The sequence below is a fragment of the Cebidichthys violaceus genome, unplaced genomic scaffold (assembly GCF_023349555.1).
Source record: "Cebidichthys violaceus isolate CVI_PGR_0920_01 unplaced genomic scaffold, fCebVio1.0.p SCAF_9, whole genome shotgun sequence".
Taxonomy (NCBI): Eukaryota; Metazoa; Chordata; class Actinopteri; order Perciformes; family Stichaeidae; genus Cebidichthys; species Cebidichthys violaceus.
The window spans coordinates 11,542,457-11,562,605 of record NW_027176975.1 but is presented as its reverse complement, the minus strand read 5'-3'; the positions used below and the strand labels follow the sequence as shown (position 1 = coordinate 11,562,605).

The window sequence follows — 20,149 nt, the reverse complement described above, 5'->3', positions numbered from 1 at the left end:
TCCTTCACTTGTTTTGCCTTAATAGTCAAGATATTTAAACTAGTCCCCTCCCAGAGAAAATAGGTCAAAATTCATAAACCTGATTTTACAATCAAATTTAAAGCGCCAACCCAGATTAGCTGTTGGTCATATAATTGTTTGCCTTATGAATAAATTACATAGATTTCAGAAGTGTAACTCCCTCCCTCTCTTGCTCCTCAGGACTTCGACCACCACTGTCCCTGGGTGAACAACTGCATTGGACGGAGGAACTACCGCTACCTTCCTCTTCCTGCTGTCGTTGAGCATCCATATGGTAGGCGTTTTCTCCTTCGGCCTCATCTTCGTTCTCCACCACCACGAGAGACTGGCAGCACTGCACACCACTGTCACGTATCCTTTCACTGCTTGACTGCAAAGCCTGCTTTTCTTTTGAATGGACGGTTGATTTAGTTTTTTTAGAGTAATGTTTCCCGAGTGGGAAAGGTTAGTAGCTTGACTAACTCTGAAGGAGTCAATGAAGTTATTCTTACAGTACATGTGTTTGTGTTCTTGTAATCCCTTATTGTTGTTGTTAAACTTGACCTTTGTGTCCAGTCTGGTGGTGATGTGTATAGCAGGGCTTTTCTTTATTCCAGTCATGGGACTCACAGGTTTCCATATGGTGCTCGTTGCTCGAGGTCGAACGACCAACGAACAGGTGAGTGTAGGAGCTGCCGATGTGATTGTTCTGAACGTACACACACACACACACACACACACACACACACACGATTTAGCCTGTTATTTATCCAGCGAAAGTCAACAGAGCTGTGCCGCTCTGCTTCACACAGACTCAAACATTCACACCTAGGGCTGTCTGACTTTTGGCAACCGTGCTTGCATTAGGGAACCTTTTGAAATAGCTGGAGAATTTCTACAAGCAAACCTCTGGCCAGGCGAATAATACAGTCCACTAAGTGTGGACAGAATTAATTCCCAAGCATCACATAATTAATCCCCTATTTTGTATTCAAGCACTGGACCTCTGTGTGTTTATGTGTGTACGTACTGTGGCCTTCCTTCTCTACCTACTCTAAACAATGCGTTGTTTTCCTCAGGTGACGGGCAAGTTTCGTGGAGGAGTAAATCCCTTCACCAAGGGTTGCTGTGGCAACGTGGAGTACGTCTTGTGTAGTCCCCTGGCACCCAGGTAAGATGCTTTATTATACTGCGTGTGTGTGTGTGTGTGTGTGTGTGTGTGTGTGTGTTTATGTTTATATACAGTAGATGCTTTTCAGGGTTTTCTTTCTGTCAGCACAGATTTAACACATTTTTAATGAAATGTGCTGTATTCCTGCACTTGAGACAATATGTTTGTATGGTTATGCAAACAGAAGGATTGTGGCCCATTAAAGCCTGGGACAGCCATGCAATAGCACCAGTGCAGAACCATGTAACTGCAATAATAACACGAGTGGCACCTGTGTGTGTGTGTGTGTGTGTGTGTGTGTGTGTGTGTGTGTGTGTGTGTGTGTGTGTGTGTGCCAGAGAGTGCATGCACATGCTCTGAAGGTGGTTGCGGAGGTGTGTAACCAGTTCTGCCTGAAAGCAGCCAGCAACCCAGGGGGAAGGCAGATGGCTGAGAGAGTTGAATCACTCTGTAGAACAGTTAATGGGAAACAGAGCGCAGAACTAGTCAACCAGTTTTTTACACACACACAAACAATCGCTAAAAAGCCTGAACACCAGTTTTTACAATCTATGAAGTTGCATTACAATCAATCAGGTGGGGTTGAAATGCTGTGTTACAAGCATCTGCTGTTAAGTAGTTGTAGAGACCCTGATGGATCAATTCTGATTCACTAAACCATTGACTCAAAACATGTTGGACCTGACTGATACCGAAAAAAAATAGTATTTTTAAACCAGTCACATTTATTTAATGGCATGTTTTTTTTATGTAGGAGTTGATTACTAAAAATGTATAAAGACTGCTTGGATAATATACCACACTCAAGCCTCCATGCCATTAAATATTAAAGCAATTACACTGACAGCCCCTTTAATTATTAACAAAAAACAACTATATGATTCATTTAAATGCTGTTTTTCTGTCAGGAACTTGTGTTTGAAATGTCTTTTTTAAACTGTCTCACTAGCCAATAGGGATTACACAAAGTGCTTGACTAATTGAATCATTGTACTCTGCACTGAATATGGGTTGATAGTGGAGTATAAGGTGCAGTGTATCAAGTAGAAGAGGGGTACTGAAATAAAATGAGTAATATTAGCCTTTTTTGTGTACATTTCCACGTTTTTTTCATAGGTGTACATACATATTCAATGCATACATCTGGTTTTATATCTGTACAACATGTTTACAAGTTATTCTGTGTTATCATGAGATACATGAACCACAGAGTATTTCTCATGTAGCAATAAAGATTCAATTCCAAAGGTTTAGTGGGCGATGAGAGTAGAATAAGAAGCGATTCCTGAAAAATGAATTCAGTTTGCAGCAAATATTTCTCTACTGAAGACGAAGCTAGTTCCCCCTTCCTTTACATAAGTGGTGCATACTTTGATGTGAATAACTTTAATAGTACACTGTGTGCTGTTTTGGCTGTGTTACAGAGTTGCATACTTGTCATCTTGGTTGCATTCAGTGAGGCACAGTATCAGTAAAGATGGCAGATGTAATGGCGACTCTGACTGCCACGACTATACTGAAAATTATAAATCGGGAAAGTACTGTCATTATAAAGAATGTGTTTATTCTGAGAGAGAGCCTGTTGCTCTTTTTCTATGCAGGTACATGATGGACCCCAGGAAAAAGCCCCATGTCAAAATTCAGCCCCCATTCATCAGACCTGACCTGTCAGAGAGGCAAATCACCATCAAGCTCAGTGACAACGGCATCCACAGCACCATCATCAGCTCCAAGGTGAGTTCTTCTCAATTGCTACAGAGCTTTTTTTCTTGTTATTTCCCTGTTGCTCCATCATCCAACTGACCTACTTTTTTCATACAGAGGGCAGCATATACAAGGATACAGTAGCTCACTAGAGTCACATATATTAGGGGATTTCCTCATTTCTAAAACTTCACATCAAAGCGAAGGGAGTCACAGATTTGAAAAATGAATTTGACTATTTTTCACCCTAAAGGGATATACTGTGTCTGTGAGGGTGATTTTAAAAGCAAACATATCTACAAAAAGTAAACGATTTAGAGACCATAGCCAGTGGTTTCAATTCATGCCATCTACCATGAAAATCATCTTGCAGAGTGGGGAAATGTTTGATATAGGTAATTCATGGTCCTTTAAGGAGGGATAGCATATTTTGTTTGTACCTTTTTTATAATACACTCATGTCATCTTAAAGGACAAAGAGGGGCTCCAGTGAAGAAAAGCGTCCTATTCCCTTTTAGAGTAACCCTACAGATTTAATTAATTTCTGATGATCAGGTTTGGTCATTGACAACTTTTTTGCAAACTTTCACTAAAGTTAACTTTAGGAGCTTCAACAATTCAACACATCAACGTGTGTTGACAGGTCTCTGGGAGTACTACTACATATGTAAAAACAGCTGTGGCTCCTGAGAGAGCTGCATGAAGTCTGATAAATTGCTTCAAGTGATGTCACTAGAATCAGCGTCAGTTGGGACTAAAGACCAATCTGAGGGTGTGGCGTTAGAAAGAAGTGAGTTAATCAGACCCCTGTAGCCCACTCCTCATCTCTGCTTGAGGCTACATTAGCTGCTACTAGCATAACACACCCAAATTACTGGAGAGAGTTGCATTGTGGATAATCTCTTGTTCTTGTTCTGCATCGATTTTGATTTTAAACTTTGTGTAATGCTAAAAAAAAAGTTGGCTACTCTTTTTTTAAACAAATAAATGCTCTTTTGTGTTGTTAATGTAAAATGTTAATCCAACACTGACATCTTTTCACCATTTCCACTCCATTAGCCACAACAAAAAATGATTTAGCTCAAGCAGAGCAGCTGCCTAGTGCAGCTTTGCTACCCTACAACCGTCTGTGAGAGTTGGTTGGTGCACCCCTACCTCTAACATATGCTCTTCTCTATTTCATCTGCTGTTCCCCCACCTGTCCTGGATGTTATCACACCCTGCTCTCCTCCCTGTAGTCCAAAAGCAGCCTGGACGGCCTTGACGAGAAAGAAACCCAGCCGCCGCTGCTGCCGCCCAAAGTTGACAAGTACAACCAGCTGAAGAGTCAGCTGACGTCCAGCGAAGGTAAGAAAACGCAGGAACAAAGTGTCCCTGTGTTCAGCAACAACTGTCCCCCTCTCCTGTCAGTCATCATCAATCCCATTTATCTTTGTTGCCAAGCAGCAATTCCCCAAACTGCCTCTGTGCATCACTAGTGTCCCAGTGTGTGTGAGACTTGCCTCTAGTTTAGCGTGATAAATGTCTGTCTCAGTGGCAGATCAATTGCCTTTTTTATGCTGGGCTGGACAATAGGTGTGATTTGTAATAAGGAGGCGAGTCCTGCTCACTGAATCGGCACCAAATTGTTGCTACAATGGAGAGATTTCAGAGTGAATTATTGCAACATGAATCACCACCTTCTTTTATCCTGGTGGCGTGTAGCAATGAAGCCACCTGGAGGGATGGGAGAGGAATATGGTCGAGAATCGGGAACTAAAAAATGACTGACTTCCTTTAGAAGTCTGTGCGAATTAGGAACTGGGACATATCCTGTTGTGGTGGTGGTTTAACAGCTAAGAGCCTTAACCAGCGTTAACATCTTCTTTGTACTGTTGCATTCAATAGTCAATCAAATATAGTGTGAGCCTACAACAGCAGGTTCCCTCCAGAGGATCTCCAGTGCCATGGCGCATTAAATCAGGGAGTGAACGCATTCTGCTCTTCAATGGAGCACTATCACTGCCTGGTGGTACTTCAAAGTACTGCAGCCTGTCTAAATGGATCGCCTCCCTTTTTAATTAAAGGCAAATTCGAGGAAACGGAACAGGCTTTGACCGACTACCAAGCCACTCCGATTCATTTTCATTCTTGGTGATGGTGTGTGGTTCAAAAACTCATTCCCTACAGCCTTCTTTACTGTGATGATAGAATTCAGCTCAGGTCTTGTCTTTTCTCCCAGAACTGACTTTCTGTCAGTACTGTAAAATAGTGGCATTTCTATTACCTGCACAGTGTTAATTCTGGTCTTCTTCCTCTGTGTGTGTTGTAGATAGTTCTCTTTCTGGAAAGACCCACCCTTCCACTCCAGCCATGTACAAATTCAGGCCGTCCTTTGGCACCATGCCTAAAGTCCACTACCACGCTGCTGGAGAGAAGGTGAGGCATGATTTGTTTGGCACTTATGTAAGATATATATTCTTAATATAGTATAGTTATTATGTTACTATGATTATTAGCTCTACCATATAGCCATGGGTTTATTTCCTGTTGCAAAAGCCTCAGTAGCAGTTGTTAAGTACAATGACTTCAATCATATTTCCCCTTTGATTTGACGTGTTTTTCTGCTGTTTGCTACTCAGATTGTCATGCCAGATGACCGGAAAACCTCGGCCATCTTGGAAGAAGGTGTCCGTGGTCATGACTACCGATCTGAGCCAAACCTGGACCTGCCTGAGTACACCAATACTCCTCTCCACCGCACCTTCCAGTCATCTCCCCTCCAGCTGGACGCTGACCCCATCAACTCCCACTCTCTCAGCCTGAAGCAGGGTCACCGTCGGCCAGAGAAGGGCCAGCTCTCAGCCCTGCAGCCGCAGACAGTCACCTCCACCCCATACAAGAGCGTCTTTTCGCCCAACACGCTCTCCAACCGTAACGGCAGCTTGTCTTATGACAGCCTGCTTAACCCCAGCATCTCCCCAGCCACTGCGAGTGAGTGCATGGCCCATCGTGGTATGCCCACTGTGGGGTTCCACTCGCCCTACCTGCCCACCAAAATGTGCCACATCCGGGAACCTGACATGCAGAGGCACCAGGTCACCCCCGCCTACAGTCCAGTGATGCCACCCAGGGCGGTGGGTAGGCAATCCCCTCATCTTAGGGAAAGGGACCCATCCCCGGTGCGCTACGACAACCTCTCCCAGACCATCATGGCCTCCATCCAGGAACGAAAGGAGATGGAGGAGAGGGAAAAACGGCAGATACTGCATGGGCGCTCCCAGACCCATATCTATGCCCAGGACTCTGGCGTGTTTGATGGGGGCTATGGCCTACCCCCCAATGCTTGCTACCCAGATGGGCCTCGTGGCCCTGGCTCCAGAGGCCCAACACCCCCAGCTTATGGAGGCTCCAGGGACAACCTGATGGGGGTCGGCCTGGTGAGCTATGGGCAACGAACCCCTGTTTTGCGCCATGCCGGCTCCACCCTGGGTCGTGCTCCTAGGACTTCGACCACCTCCCTGCACACAGATCACATTAGCAGCAACAGCAGCCAGAGCAGGGCCACTTGCGCTGAGGGCCTTTATCGTTCCCCAGCCCACCAGCCCCACTCCCCTGCTATGCCCCGATCCCCCTCCTACTCCCACCAGAAACTCTCCTACATCAGTGCCCATGAGAGGACAGACTCCCCTCGCCTGGGGGGTCCAAGGTATGAACCCTAATGTTACACCTGTGGGACTGCATGCATTGTACTGAGCAAAAAGGGGGACTGGTGGGCATTGAATGTATTCCCACTGGAAATCCTGCTCCTTCTGCTGGCGGCATTACATGGGCACTAGTATACTCGCGCTTACTTAGACATTGAATAGCATTTGTAAAAAGTGTATGTATTTGTTCAACTGTAATGTCCATTTATTCATGTTAAGTAACCGTCTGGTGTGAATTATTCTGTTCTGTTCTAATTAATGTTTGCCTTTCTAGTAAAATATCCATTTTTGTATTATTTTACAAATTAATAAAGTTGTGTAATTCCTCTCATTTCTTTTTCTTTTGCATGCTTTTCTCCTACTCGTCTAACATTTCCACGCCTTCTACCTCACTAACAAGTACACTTTAAACTAAATCATTCATGTTGCTATTTTGGTTTGGTAGTTTGAAACGACACAACTGATCTGCATGTTGCCACAACCTTTATTGTTTGGTTTGTGTTTTATGCCTTTGCCTCTTTGTGGTGAATACTTATCCTTGTTCTTCTCTTTTCACTCAGAGAGGCCATGAAAGTTAACGGGCAGATGGACTGCCACCCCAGTGCCCAGGGTTCCACCATCAGCCCCAGTCGCCACAGTAACGTCAAAAAGGTGACGGGTGTAGGAGGCACCACGTATGAGATATCAGTGTGAGCAGGGACACAGCATAGACCTCCAATGACAACAACCACCCTCCTGCAAAGAGATTCTCTCCTGTTATTTTAGTCAAGAGGCACATAGCGCTCCCTGTTTTGGATTTATTGTCCAATCAGAGGACCTGTCTGCCCTTGTGTGGGTCCGTCTAGCCAAATGCCTGTGTATGTTCGTACCAGAGGGGTTGTTTGTCAGTTGATACCGCTGCCGGCTGTATGTGTGAGGAGTGTCTTGTCGTTAACATTTTGTGGGTCATCATCTAGGTCGTAAGAGAGGAACGTTAATGGTATTACTTTTGTCTCTCAGCTGTGGGCATGAAGCGTTTAGTTGTTCCAAATGTCACACTAACTTTTCTCTAGAAAGCGCTGAAGGCTGAACAAAAACACTACAGATGAATTAAACACTGACATCCTCGCTATGGAGAAGACTAAAGTCCTTTCCAAGTCATTTGACCTGAAGAAGTCAAGGTGCTTCACATTCACTTGTACTGTTCATGCCATCTCCAGCGTAGCTTTGAGAAGTGATGGAGGACCGATCCGTTAGATCAGCAACAACTGCATTTGAAGGCAACACAAGATAAAAGAGTTGAGAAGCGTTGGGAAGGGGATATCAAGAGAGGGAAGTCATTGTATCAGGTCTGGTGGTTGCATTCCAAATTCATTGAGAAAGGCGAGTTGATTAAAAGTAAGATACAAAAGAAAAATTGAATTCCTTCTTTATCAAAAACAAATTTCTCAGGAATGAATGCAACCAGTAGAGATGCTAGTCGATATGAATTCATAGGCTATGATTGGGTCCTTGTTTGTCTCAGATTATTAGTGCTGAATATAGCTTATCCCCCTTTATTCACTTCACAAAGGTGCAGTGCATCATCATAGGCCTCTGTTTCTCTTAGTGAAGTTCAGTTCTGTGCTGGTAAGATATGTTAGCGTCCAGAAAGATTCAAATACCTCATCCCAAGAGTTCAGAAGGAGTCCAGCCTTGCACAACCAAAACAACTTTCTGTTTATGTTTTGTCAAAAAAAAGAAGATAACTTGTTTAGTGTGTAAGTTGTTTGTGTTATAATCATAGGAATAGAAAGGTGTAGAGAAACAAGCCATTGTCCCATGTTGTAGAATGAAGATAACTGGTCACCCATTTATTATTTTGTAGTTTTTGTTTTTTTTAAATGGGTTTTTTCCTTTTTATACAGCCAGCCTTTCAAAAGCTATGTTTGATAAAAAAAAAAAATGTATAGTTAATTAAGCCAGGAATGAATGTCTTATTTTGAGTGGAGTTTTTTTGTTGATAAATTATAAATTCAGTTAATAAATGAGGTCATTATATTGGGTAGAAATCCATAAAGTAAATATAGCTTGTTCTCCCTTGCAGTGTAAAGAAAAGGTATGATGAAATGTAATTACAAGATATATGATTTGAGCAAGTGAAATATTTAAGTCAGTCGTTGACTCGTGAACAGTCAACGACTTGCCAATGTGTGCTGTACACAAGACAAGGATTGGGCTTTCAATAGATGCTGCTTTGAGATTTCAGTGCCAAAAGTGGCCACACACCCCTTCATTTCTCAGAGACAGTAGATGGATGACATTGTTACTATGTTGCAGTGACATCACGAAGACTGAAAATATCAAATCAATCAATTTGCAGCAGCTGTCTGGTACAGCTTCAGTATTACCCGACACTCAGAGATGCAAGACTTTTTTTTATTATTGTTTTTACTGTTAATTGAAAAAAAGTTACAGAACATGTATTACTTTCGACCATAAAAATGAACTGATAATATCCAAGTGGACGGTTTTTATTTATATTTTGCACCAACTGGATATGAAGAAAAGAAAAAAAGAAAAACATGCCAGAATTTACATGGATGTAAATTGGTAGATTTGGTCCAGCTACATTTGCATGAAGAATAAACCATTGTTGCCTTTAAAGAGGAAAAGCTACCTTCACACACAATGACGTGGCTCGGTGAAACACTAGTGTACAATAAGGGACAATGAATTAACATTTGTGTTGTGTATGGAGCAGAAAATGGCAGGAGTGACACTTAAGACTGGGTAGGAAAGTTCTGAAAGAAAGGCCAACATACAAGGTAATGAATGATCTTGCTTAATTATGAAACATCACTTTTTACAGGATCTTTTTTCTTCCCATTTATGGTGCATTCATAGATTCCCTTCTCCCGAGTGTGAAGGCCAGTAGCTGTGGTAGAGTCAGATGTTATCAACACTTGCTTTAGTAACAACCGTCTGGCTAGTCTGGTCTCCCTTCTAAGGTCTCACTCAGCTGCCTTACCATGAACACAGTAATGTGAAGTAACAGGATACTCTATTCAAGTCATGTTTCTGAACGGTTAAACATTGTTTCTGTTTTAAGGCTGTGGTATACAGGGATACTTTTTTGGCAAATCTGATGGGTGGTTGACAGCGCAACGGCTAACTGGAACATCTTGAAATACGTGAAAAGAATGTTAGCTAAGTTGCCTGAAAACACCCCCATCTATCACGACCACATAAAAACACTATCGATGTCATTCCTCCTTAAGATGACTGCCATTAGTCCAACAACCGTTTTTTGGGGATGGACATCACTGCAGGTCAGGGACCCATTCCTGACAGTCGGTAATGAATCTGTTTTATCAGCCATGAGCTGATTTTGTTTTCTGAAACATATAGAACATTCAATATGTATTAAAATATAGAATATACTATAAATGTACAAGTTCCTATTTTTGTGAAGAGGAAATATTTCCCAATGATCTGAGCAGAGTAAATAAAGTTTCCAACTCTTTGACTGATTCTTGTGAATTAAAAAGGCACAACATTGATATCAAGGTCTGTCTTTAATATGCAATAGATAGTTACTTAATGCAAAGCAGTCGTTTGCATATAACCAGTCACGCTATCTTGACTCCTACAACTCAACACAATCGTGTTTTATTTATACCTGCACATTTTACCATTAGCTACAAGAGATTTTTACATGAATGCAAACATGGTCTTTGACAGCTTTTATTCGAAGGTGGAGGAAACATTTCCAATCATTTGAGTGCAAATGAAAAGCAACATTTCATCCATATACATGTATTTACAGATGCACTGGCACTTTAGAGGCAAGGTTAAGAACTCAATTAGTGGAAAGAAAAGGAGAGGGTGGTGAGCACACAGATCGGATAGGGCACACTCTGTTACATATACTCTACATGCTTTAAGTCTGGGAATGTTATGATCTAAAGGAGGAGGAACTTAAGTCAGAGCATAGCTGCACCAAACTGATGAACCGTTGACTTTGGACTTCATGGTTTTCAGATAATTCAAAAAAAATAAATGAAATGCTTCTCTAAGTGCATCTGATCTCCTATCAGTTAGCCATCAGTGGACACTGCGATCTGCAGTACACATCTGATGCCACTCAACAGTCTGGAGTGAATTCCTCTTCTATTCAGTTCCCAACAGAACTAATCAAAGGAGGAACCAAGAAAGAACTACTTCTACAAGGCATCCACTGAACAGTCTTCACCGTACTTGTTTCTAGCAGTGGAAGCATAGACAGTGGACAGGGTAAGAAGGCCCACTGAGATGCATCATGGGATGTTACATACGTATAATGCACCTCCACAACGCCTGGTCCCTGACTCTGTGATGCTAACAAGCAGGCTACATGATCCTCTCCCCTACAAACAAACTCTGCTTCAGAATAACAAAACAGAAAAATACCCCAATGTGGGAATTATCACTATCACAAGCCTCTGTTCACAGTTTGCTAAATGTAACATAGAACTGTTGATGACAAGGATGGAAAGCGGTGCATTCCACGGTGTGGTGCAAAGAGGGAAAGGGGTCGGCTTCTTTTTATTTATTTTTTTTATAAATTCGCTATCTTGTATTTTCCCCTCAGTGGCATCAAGGACTTGTGATCTTGAGGCAAAACAAATAATAATAAAATTAAAAAAAAAACTAATAATATGCAAGTGTCCAAATTCAGTTCATTTAGAGTCTATTGTAGAAAAAGACAAAAACTGATAAATTGAAGATCAGCAAAGCAAGTTCTTGGTTCTCAATTCTCCTCAGCCTTCACCTCCTTTTTCTCATCTTCTTTCTTCTCCGTCTCCTTTTTGACCTCTTTCTTTTCATCCGACGCCTTGTCTTTTACAGAGAGTTCCTCCAGCTTCTCTGCCACTTTGTTTGCGCTATCAGTGTCGCCTGTGGCAAAACAGTGAAACGTACAGTCAAATAAAAAGCTGTCAAAGTTTGAACACATTTAATTTGCTTAGCTTGTACATTCGTCTTTACAGATCACATTCCCAGTGTTTTACTTTGTTTAAAATTGTTGGCTTGTGAGGCCAGTGACGATTCATACCTGTTGTGTTAACCTGTGATAAATCTGAATTGTAATGTAGCAGAACATAAGGACACCAGCCTTTTAGAAAGGTAGTAAAGTGTTACATTCTGCATGGTCATGTAGCAGTCACAAAAAGTTCCAGGCTGGAGTGAACAGCAAAGAACAGAGTAAGTCTGCATTCTTATAAAACTTGTCATACAGGACATGTTACCCCTAGTTTGAATTATATCAAAAACAGTACTTAATACACATCAATCAAACCCGAGTAGAGCAGTGTAACTAATAACAAATAGCTTTAGTTTCATGTACCTGTTCCCTCCAGAGATTTTCTGGCCTCCTCCTTGCACTCGTCAAACTTCCCCTTGAACTTTTGAGCATCTGTAAACAGAACAGAGTTGGTGAACATTCACATCAAAAGGTGCTGCTGTATGATTGCAAATGTAGCATTAATAAGCAGCCCCACTGGCCAAACGGTGGACCCTGTTCGAAAGTAGCTTCTGGGACTTAGTTGCCCAAAGTTTAGATGCAGAAAATGGGCTTCTTACGGGAGTTTGGCACGTCAGTGTGATGATCACTATACTACTTTCAAGTGCAACATTGGACTAAAATGTATAAATACTTACTTTCGGCATTTAAAAAGCGTATTGCCAGGAGTTCAGGTTTGGGGCTTTCGTCGGCATAATCTGCTAGTGTGTTCCACACCCATGCCCTGTCACTGCCAGCATTGGGCTTCAGCTCCATGGTAGGTACAACTGTAATTCACAAGAGGGAAAATAAAGAAACACATTGAAGGCACAGATGAAAGCATTTAGAATATATGAGGTCATCATATTAAGTGGTTGCACAACTATTAGCTGGAAATTGTTGGACTGCCTTTGCTAACAGTATAAGCTAAACATTTTGATTAGTTTGGTACCATTTCAGTTGTTACCAAAACTACTGTAAAATAGCAATTAAATTATAATTTTTCAACTTGACTCACTGTGATGATTGGCACAAATCTTCAAGGTTCGGTCTCTCCTCATCAGCAGGCGGATTGTGCCCTTCTCTTTGTGTTTCAACAGCTTGACGTCTCCGGTTCCTCTCTCCTTCCACTCCGGTGGGTCGTTCTCAGAGGCAAAACGATACAGTTTAGCCCGCCTGGGAAAAAATATGGTATTGCTTTCATATACACAATGTGCTGGCTGCTCAGCAAAATGTATATAAGATTACAGCAGTTGATAAAAATAACACACGAGGGAACAAAGGAGTCAAGAGTGTATTAAAACAACTTACATTTTAAAGAGTTCCTCCTCATCCTCCTCTAATGTTTTCACATCCTGCTCAGGAAGGGACACGATCGGCTCAAAGTGGGGATCATGATTAGAGTCTTCTACATTTTCTGCAGTGGCCTCATGCTCTTCCTGGTCCTGGAAGGAAAAGCAACGAATGCGTTAACTTGAGGCAAAAACAAACAACAAACTTCCCCTTATCTGTGTCAGACATTCAGAGAAAGTTAAAGAAATTAGGGATTGTGGATTAGGTCAGTGTGATTCTTTAAACATTCACTGGAACAAAATGACTTCTGACAATTGACCAACAGGCCATGAATGCTTCAATGGAGGGATTTAAGAGCTCATTGGTTAAGTAAAGCTTTTGTATGGGAACTGGCAGAGCCTCTAGTAAATCACTATTGCTGAGCTCAGCATCTTTAATTCAATTTGGGGTTGCATGTTGTCACGTTGATGTGCATACGACTAAACACACGACAAATATGGTAACAACACATGCTCTTCATACAAAAAAATCCCCGACAGGTTAAAGATGGCAAACTTAACCACACAAAGGGAGAAGTTCATGACCTGTGGTAAAGTGTGAAAAGACCCACTGCGAATAACTGTTTAGTGGGATTTATAAGAAACTGAGCAAACGCGGGAGACTTTACTTCCTCGGGGTGGCAGCCCTACTTCTACACCATTATGATTTACTAGCTAGCTGTTAGCAAGGTAGCTACATCCGCTGCGAGGTATTTAAGCTATACAAAAGCCAGTGACATTACAAGAGAATGCAATAACGGTCTAATTTATTTAATATAAGTCAGTGTATAATGGTGATTACATAAAAACGTTTTTTTTTGCCGCAGTTGCATTTGTACCTCATTACTGTTAATAAATAGTTGTTCAACTTTGTTTTTCTAAGACAACTCATTGTGTAGTTGCCCAGCTAACAGTAGTTAACGAGGCCTTTCGCTAGCAGGCTAGTCAAGAGCTAACGGTGATCGGTTGACTTTTCACACCGCGGTGGGTTTCGTTATCCAACACCACAGTTAATTTGACAATATTGTCAGGTGACACGAGTTTACGGCTAACTGACACTCCACTCAAAGTAACATTGTTACTGCCAACTGCCCGATAATACGCAGTCACAGGCTCCAGCGCCCAGCTTTTAAAGCTAACGTTAGCCAACAAATGTTAGCAACTTGTCGTGCTTGGCAGACAAAGACAAGAAACGCAGGGATCATCGTTGTCTTTGGCCAGCTGGTTACATGTTAGATTGTTAAATACTCCGTTCAAATTGCTGACGACTCCAACAGTAATCGTTGTCAGTTGTGTGCACATCGCCTCCATAAGCAGCTAGCTAATGACAAATATATGATGCTAATGTTAACGTGCTGACTAGTTGCACACTTCAGGGTGCTTTTGAGCTCGTCAACATTAACTTAGAAGAAATGCGTACGAGTATAACATCTAACACAGGGCATTTCTAGTTGCGCTTACAATTTGCATTACATCATATGTCCTCGAAAACATTTAAATCAACGTTAGCATCACGAAATACATCATTGTCGGCATTTCTCGCTCGCAGCTTCCTTTACAAAACTTTGACGCATTTCGACATATTAAATACCAGGTTTGCCATTAAATTCCGATTCAAATGCGAAAATAGTGCAATGGATGACCTAAAATGCGTGACCTCACCTTCGGGTCTGCCATATTAATTTAGATGTTTGTAGATTATGGAAGTAGTTAGATAGATTCAAATCCCAGACTGGCCGCCTTTCCCCCTTAGCTGCTCTCACTTCCTGCTACGGCTTTCGCGCGCCGAATTTCCTACGTATGCCCGCGCGTCCACATTGCGAAGGCGCGCGCGCACCGTCTCTCTAGTCTCTTTGCCTGTAACACAGATCACACTTGAGAACATCTTTTTTTTTTTTTAATCAACAATACGTACTGCAAAAATTATAGGCTTTAATACATTGAAATGTAACACTTTAGATGGTGAATCTTAGGATATTCTATGCATAGAGAGAAAAGTCAGACTAGATCAGCATAATAAATTAAGCAAGGCGAGGATATCAGTAAAACATTGTTGTGCAATGTCTTCTAATTGTTGTAATATGTTAATTAAGTAAGCTATGAGTCCTTACTGGCCCTCTTTTCACACCATCTGCACATTTATTCACTAAAATGCAACATTTGAGCACAGCATAGTTTGAATAATTAATTATTTAATAATTTCACACTGTATACATTACAATGACATGTAAAGTACCAAGAGAGCCGATCATTTCCACTGAAGAAGATTGACCTTTTTTTAAAAGACGACTACCACTTTAAATGAGTTCACAGTTCTCTCCGCTGCACGTGGTTAAATCAACATGGCAGCGCCCAGTACATTTCTGTGAGAGTGGAAGTGAAAGTTGAATATAAGAAGGTAGGTACATGAAAAACATTTGTCTCGACTTCAATCGACTGTGACCGTTGCTAATATTTAGCATGACTGGAAACGGTAAGCTGTTAGTTATTAAAATAGATAACGGCGAATCTTTAAGCAAGAAAAAACGCAACTTCAGTGTATGTTAGTTGCCACCTCAGCCTTCATCGAACATAAAATACCTCTTTGTGCAGTGCAAGTGATGAAAGCCGGGTAGCATGACATGCAGCCAAAACTCAAGTCCGTAGAAGCAGTTAATGCATTCACAGAAAAGCAATTTTAAGTTGTAAACGTTAATTTTTTCCCTTTTCAACGATACATTTAGATTTTTAATCTCAACCAATCTGTCCAGCTATCGTTTGATTGTAAATAAAAACTAATGTCTGGTACTGTTAAAAACTTGTTTTCACATATATTTATTCTTTCTGAATGTAATATCAGTATCAGTCTGCTAATCGGATTATTTTCACAGCACCAACAGAGTGATGGCAGATACTCCAGCCTCACACGAGGAGAAGCCGGATGACCTCCCTCAGGTCTCCAACAACGATGACGTAAAGTCTGACGACAAAGCCGAAGGGGGGAACGAGGCCGCCTCTGACCCGGGCATGTACCGCTACATCAAAGAGGACCTCTTCACGTCCGAGATCTACAAAGTGGAGATCAAGAATCTACCCAAATTCACTGGTTTCAACGACCTGAAGAAGTTCCTGGCCAAACACGGCCTCAACCCACACAAAATCAAACTGTTTGGCAAGCAGACGTTCGCCTTCGTCACCTTCAAGAATGAAGAAGAGCGCGACAAGGCCATGAAGATGGTCCACGGCATGCAGTGGAAGGGTCAGGTGCTCAGCGTCAGGCTGGCCAAACCCAAAGCGGACCCTATCCTGAGGAAGAGGAGGCAGGAGGAAGGAGTGCTTGCGGGAGGGCAGCCCCCATCCAAGCGAGCAGGGGGGGACGAGGAAGAGGAGCCGCTCAGTGTCCAGATAGCCAACGTGGTGACTCCTCTGTGGAATGTGCCGTATGAGGAGCAGCTGAGGAGGAAGGAGCAGGAGGTGGTGGGGGTTCTGCAGAGGCTGGCCAAGTGAGTGATTCATCCATCCACACATGTGGTACCGTGTGTGTCCACAGCAGATCTGCTGCAGGTGTTGTACAGTATCAACACTAGAATTTGACCAAATGTTCTCTATTGAAGGGTCAATGCCATATTTGTGGAAGCTTCTAACAGCCCTTGTATTAAACACTTCAAAAATAGTATGTAGAACATCACATTAAACTCCTCCACGCACACCGTTATTGCTTCAGGTATTGCAAAAAACCTTCTGTGTGTGGGAATTGTGCAAATCCGAATATACGTCAATCCAACGCTGTTCCTTTTTAGAGAGATCGGCAGCACCAACAAAGCCATGTTGCCGTGGCTGTTTGCGCAGAAAGGGAAGTACAACAAAATGTGTTGTTCTCTGGAAGCTATCCGACCGTCTCCTACTCAGGTATATCTACATGTCGAGTCGAACTCATTTCACATTTTACTGACAAACGCATACATCACACTATTATAAATACATACTTTTTTACTATACATTTGACACCTTGTAATGCAGCGTGTGTCTAATACCTCCTTAATCCTCTTTCATATTTCTCTACCTGCATCGTGGCAGACGGAGTACAGGAACAAGTGCGAGTTCCTCATTTCAGTGGGTGCAGACGGTGAGGATAAGACCATCGGTTTCCGCCTGGGGAAATATAAAGGCGGCTCCTGTGCTGTGGTGGGGCCGGCTGAGACGCGCCACGTCTCGGCCGAGGCCAAGAGAGTGGTCAGCGAGTTTCAGAAGTTCATCAGGTATCATTACATGGTCGAGATAGTCCACAGCAAGGAAGGGATATAACTACATTCACATGCATTATTTATTTTTAGGGTTTCATAGACATGAGACTTAAAGAATCAAGTCTTCAGACATCGGACACATTTCTGCCATTGCATTTAATCTCGCTGTTATTTTTGCATACAGGACAACATCGTACTCTGTGTACAGTCCTGAGACGTATGAAGGACACTGGAAGCAGCTGACTGTAAGGACTACGAGGACCAAACAAGCCATGGCTGTCGCGTTCTTCCACCCGCAGGTGAGGAGGAGGACGACATGTTCTCTTTACGAACGATGTGCAATCCTGTTGCTGATAATAGTCACACAGTTAGAGTTCTTCTTTTGATGGCTCTTACTTGTTTTAATCTCTCCCTAGAAACTCGAAGAAGAGGAAGTCAAAGCATTAAAGAGCTCCATGAAGACGTACTTTACAGAAGGAGAGGGGAAAGACAGCGGAGTAACCTCTCTTTACTTTGTCAGAGAGGGTCAACGGTAAGAAAAGAAATCCTGATGCTCAATTAGTCAAGATGCAGGACAAACAGTGGAGAGCAGACTATGAAAATATATAAGTACTGCACTAAATTAGTGGGGTTTTTTTTGGCTTACCAGGACTTCTCCTAACCTAGAGGACTTGCCCTGTGAGCATGTGGCTGGAGAGGGCAGCATTCATGAGGAACTCCTGGGTCTAAAGTTTAGAATATCTCCTCATTCCTTCTTCCAAGTAAGAAAGATTTACCTCAGAGAAAAGTCCTTTTGTGTTTACTTGTATTGTGTTTTACAACGCACAGATACATTATAGTTCAAGCTGTGAAATGTGTCTGTGTTACCTGGCAGGTGAATACAGGAGCTGCAGAGGTGCTGTACTCTGCTGTGGGGGAATGGGCCCAGCTGGATCAGGAGAGCACCGTGCTGGATGTGTGCTGTGGGACGGGAACCATCGGCCTCTCTCTGGCTAAGGTGACGTAGCTGTCTGTAGCAAACACTTAATTCATCTGTGACTATGTTTTGATAATGACAACTGACAGGAGTTGGTAATAGACACTGTAACAGTCTGCACATGCACTTGCTTAATGACTTTCGCATCGCATCCTTTCCATGTATACATATTTTTTTTTAAATGCCTTTATTAGGGTTCATACAATTATTGGCAAAGATATAAAACCCATTTTGAAATGTTCTATTCGTTCTGGCAGGTTTTGACATCTTTGTTCCCTTTTGTCTTTAGAGGGTGAAGAAGGTGATTGGAATCGAACTGTGCCAGGAAGCCGTGGAGGATGCCAAAGTTAATGCAAAGTTCAATGGTAAGAGGCCAGATAACATCAAATTACCTCCAGTGATTTTATATATGGAGTGTGAATATTCATAAATGCAGGACGGTTGGTAATTAAATCAATAGATGTTCATGCAACAGTTTCCCTCGGGATTAATAAAGATCTTTTATATTCTAATTTTGTGCTTGTCTTTTTTGCCCCCAAACTTATTGTAGAAATGAGAAAGTATTCGGTGTTTGACTGGTTGGCAGAGGCATATAACTGCAAGGCAGTAATTCTAGCTCTTCATTTGTTTGTATTTGAGGTCTGAGTAATGTGGAGTTTCACTGTGGAAAAGCCGAGGACGTGTTCCCCAACATCCTCAATGCTCTTGTGTCGCCCAACGTCACAGCCATTGTGGACCCACCGAGGGCAGGCCTACGTGAGTAAACAGCAAAAAATTAATGTTACTCCACTCAGGATTTGTCACATATTACATTTTTTGTCTTTATCAAACAGATTCCAAGGTTATACTTGCCATCAGGAGGGCAGAGCATCTGAAGAGGCTGGTTTATGTAGCATGTAATGCTAAGGCAGCCATGAACAACTTCATTGAGTGAGTCTGTGTTTTTAATTTGGCATTTTTTAAGCAGCAGAAACGATGAATTAAATTTGTTTGTGAAATTGAAAACTAAAGCCTGAATACATATTTCCACTGTCATATCAGATATATTCTGAAAGGTGGCCAATTCTATGAAATGGTGAATCTTTTTGTCTTGTAGTCTGTGCAGAGCCCCATCCAACCGAGTTCATGGGGCTCCATTTCGTCCGGTGCGAGCCATGGCTGTGGATCTGTTCCCTCAGACCATGCACGTCGAGATGCTTTTGCTGCTGGAGAGAGTGGACTACGACTCCCAGCAGACCAGCAAGCAATAAGGAAGAGACATTCTGTGCCTTCTAATACCCACACTACCATACTGTTGAGTATGCCAGAAATATCAGGATGTTCTACTGCATCTGGTTGTATTTTAGTAAGGATGTGATTTGGAATTGTCATAACATTGTACCTTGACCTGCCAGAAAAGCATGCTGGCTTGCAAACTGCTCAATGCGACCGGATGCAGTAGGACATCCTGGTATTTTTGGCACATGGAATTTAACGCTATGTATTGGAAAATACGTACTTTTTTTTTTTTTCTGGCACACTGAATAGTATCGTAGTATGGGTTTTGGGATGCTCAGAAGGTCTTGCCTTTTTTAAAACAGGCTCTGTCCTTTGATAGGTAGTATGGGCTTTCCATACTAGAAATGTAAGCACACACACTCAGAACTTCTTTAAAATACGTTACAAGCATTTTCTCCACTGTTGAAGTACTCTGCAAGGCCTTAGTCTTAATTTTAATGGGTCAGTTCATTCAAATATCAATTTAACCCTCAGCAGTCCTCTTTTGTAATGAAATATTGATTCATGCTTCAAATAAAGTTGGTGTTAATACAGTATGCCTTGCACTATTTGGTTAACTGAGTGTTATGGATTGTCCCTTGACTTGTTATGCTTTTTTAGTTTGAGAACTTTTGTCTGAAAATTACAAAGCTATCTTGAATAAAGTTTTAGCCTTCAATTCCTGATGCTCAATACCTTGTTCGACTGTTGTACTGTTAAGTGTAAAGCCGGAGCAGTGGGTACTATGGAATAAATAGCATAACCTATTAAAGTGCCACCTCAGTTTAACTTCTCTTGTTTG

At 42.0% G+C, this 20,149-nt stretch overlaps 3 protein-coding genes across 4 annotated transcripts in view; 2 read left to right on the top strand and 1 right to left on the bottom strand.

Annotated features, from left to right (window-relative positions):
* Positions 1 to 10,046, top strand: part of zdhhc8b (zinc finger DHHC-type palmitoyltransferase 8b) — a 56,858-nt gene extending 46,812 nt beyond the window's left edge. Inside the window, 9 exon segments of the mRNA XM_068703358.1 lie at positions 202 to 260; positions 262 to 372; positions 577 to 679; positions 1,080 to 1,171; positions 2,773 to 2,905; positions 4,114 to 4,222; positions 5,187 to 5,293; positions 5,497 to 6,563; positions 7,122 to 10,046. Of these exon segments, the coding sequence (XP_068559459.1) occupies positions 202 to 260; positions 262 to 372; positions 577 to 679; positions 1,080 to 1,171; positions 2,773 to 2,905; positions 4,114 to 4,222; positions 5,187 to 5,293; positions 5,497 to 6,563; positions 7,122 to 7,254 (1,914 nt within the window). The 3' untranslated portion in view covers positions 7,255 to 10,046.
* Positions 10,047 to 10,250: 204 nt separating this feature from the next.
* ranbp1 (RAN binding protein 1) lies at positions 10,251 to 14,670 on the bottom strand. Its single transcript, XM_068703361.1, has 6 exons — positions 14,554 to 14,670; positions 12,872 to 13,005; positions 12,579 to 12,736; positions 12,220 to 12,348; positions 11,906 to 11,974; positions 10,251 to 11,457 (listed from the first exon to the last, which is right to left on the bottom strand). Exons 1-6 carry the CDS (start codon positions 14,566 to 14,568, stop codon positions 11,312 to 11,314), a joined length of 651 nt encoding a protein of 216 aa, XP_068559462.1. The 5' UTR covers positions 14,569 to 14,670; the 3' UTR covers positions 10,251 to 11,311.
* Positions 14,671 to 15,131: 461 nt separating this feature from the next.
* trmt2a (tRNA methyltransferase 2 homolog A) lies at positions 15,132 to 20,136 on the top strand. 2 transcript variants are annotated; one of them, XM_068703359.1, is made up of 12 exons: positions 15,132 to 15,289; positions 15,762 to 16,373; positions 16,671 to 16,779; positions 16,948 to 17,129; positions 17,299 to 17,413; positions 17,531 to 17,646; positions 17,764 to 17,875; positions 17,989 to 18,111; positions 18,380 to 18,455; positions 18,730 to 18,846; positions 18,924 to 19,020; positions 19,187 to 20,136. In XM_068703359.1, the coding sequence occupies exons 2-12, from the start codon at positions 15,775 to 15,777 to the stop codon at positions 19,338 to 19,340; spliced, it is 1,800 nt and encodes a 599-aa protein (XP_068559460.1). In that variant the 5' UTR covers positions 15,132 to 15,289; positions 15,762 to 15,774; the 3' UTR covers positions 19,341 to 20,136. The 2 variants fall into 2 exon arrangements, with proteins under 2 accessions (XP_068559460.1, XP_068559461.1); XM_068703360.1 differs by lacking the exon at positions 15,132 to 15,289 and adding an exon at positions 15,300 to 15,364.
* Positions 20,137 to 20,149: the final 13 nt, after the last annotated feature.

Coding starts and splice junctions, on each gene's coding strand:
- ranbp1 (XM_068703361.1), bottom strand. Junction 12,737..12,871: donor GAGGAGGAACTCTTTAAAAT/GTAAGTTGTTTT, acceptor ATTTTTTCCCAG/GCGGGCTAAACTGTATCGTT. Junction 11,458..11,905: donor AAAATCTCTGGAGGGAACAG/GTACATGAAACT, acceptor GTTTTGCCACAG/GCGACACTGATAGCGCAAAC.
- trmt2a (XM_068703359.1), top strand. CDS start 15,775: ATGGCAGATACTCCAGCCTCACACGAGGAGAAGCCGGATGACCTCCCT. Junction 16,780..16,947: donor TCCGACCGTCTCCTACTCAG/GTATATCTACAT, acceptor GCATCGTGGCAG/ACGGAGTACAGGAACAAGTG. Junction 18,112..18,379: donor TCGGCCTCTCTCTGGCTAAG/GTGACGTAGCTG, acceptor TTTTGTCTTTAG/AGGGTGAAGAAGGTGATTGG.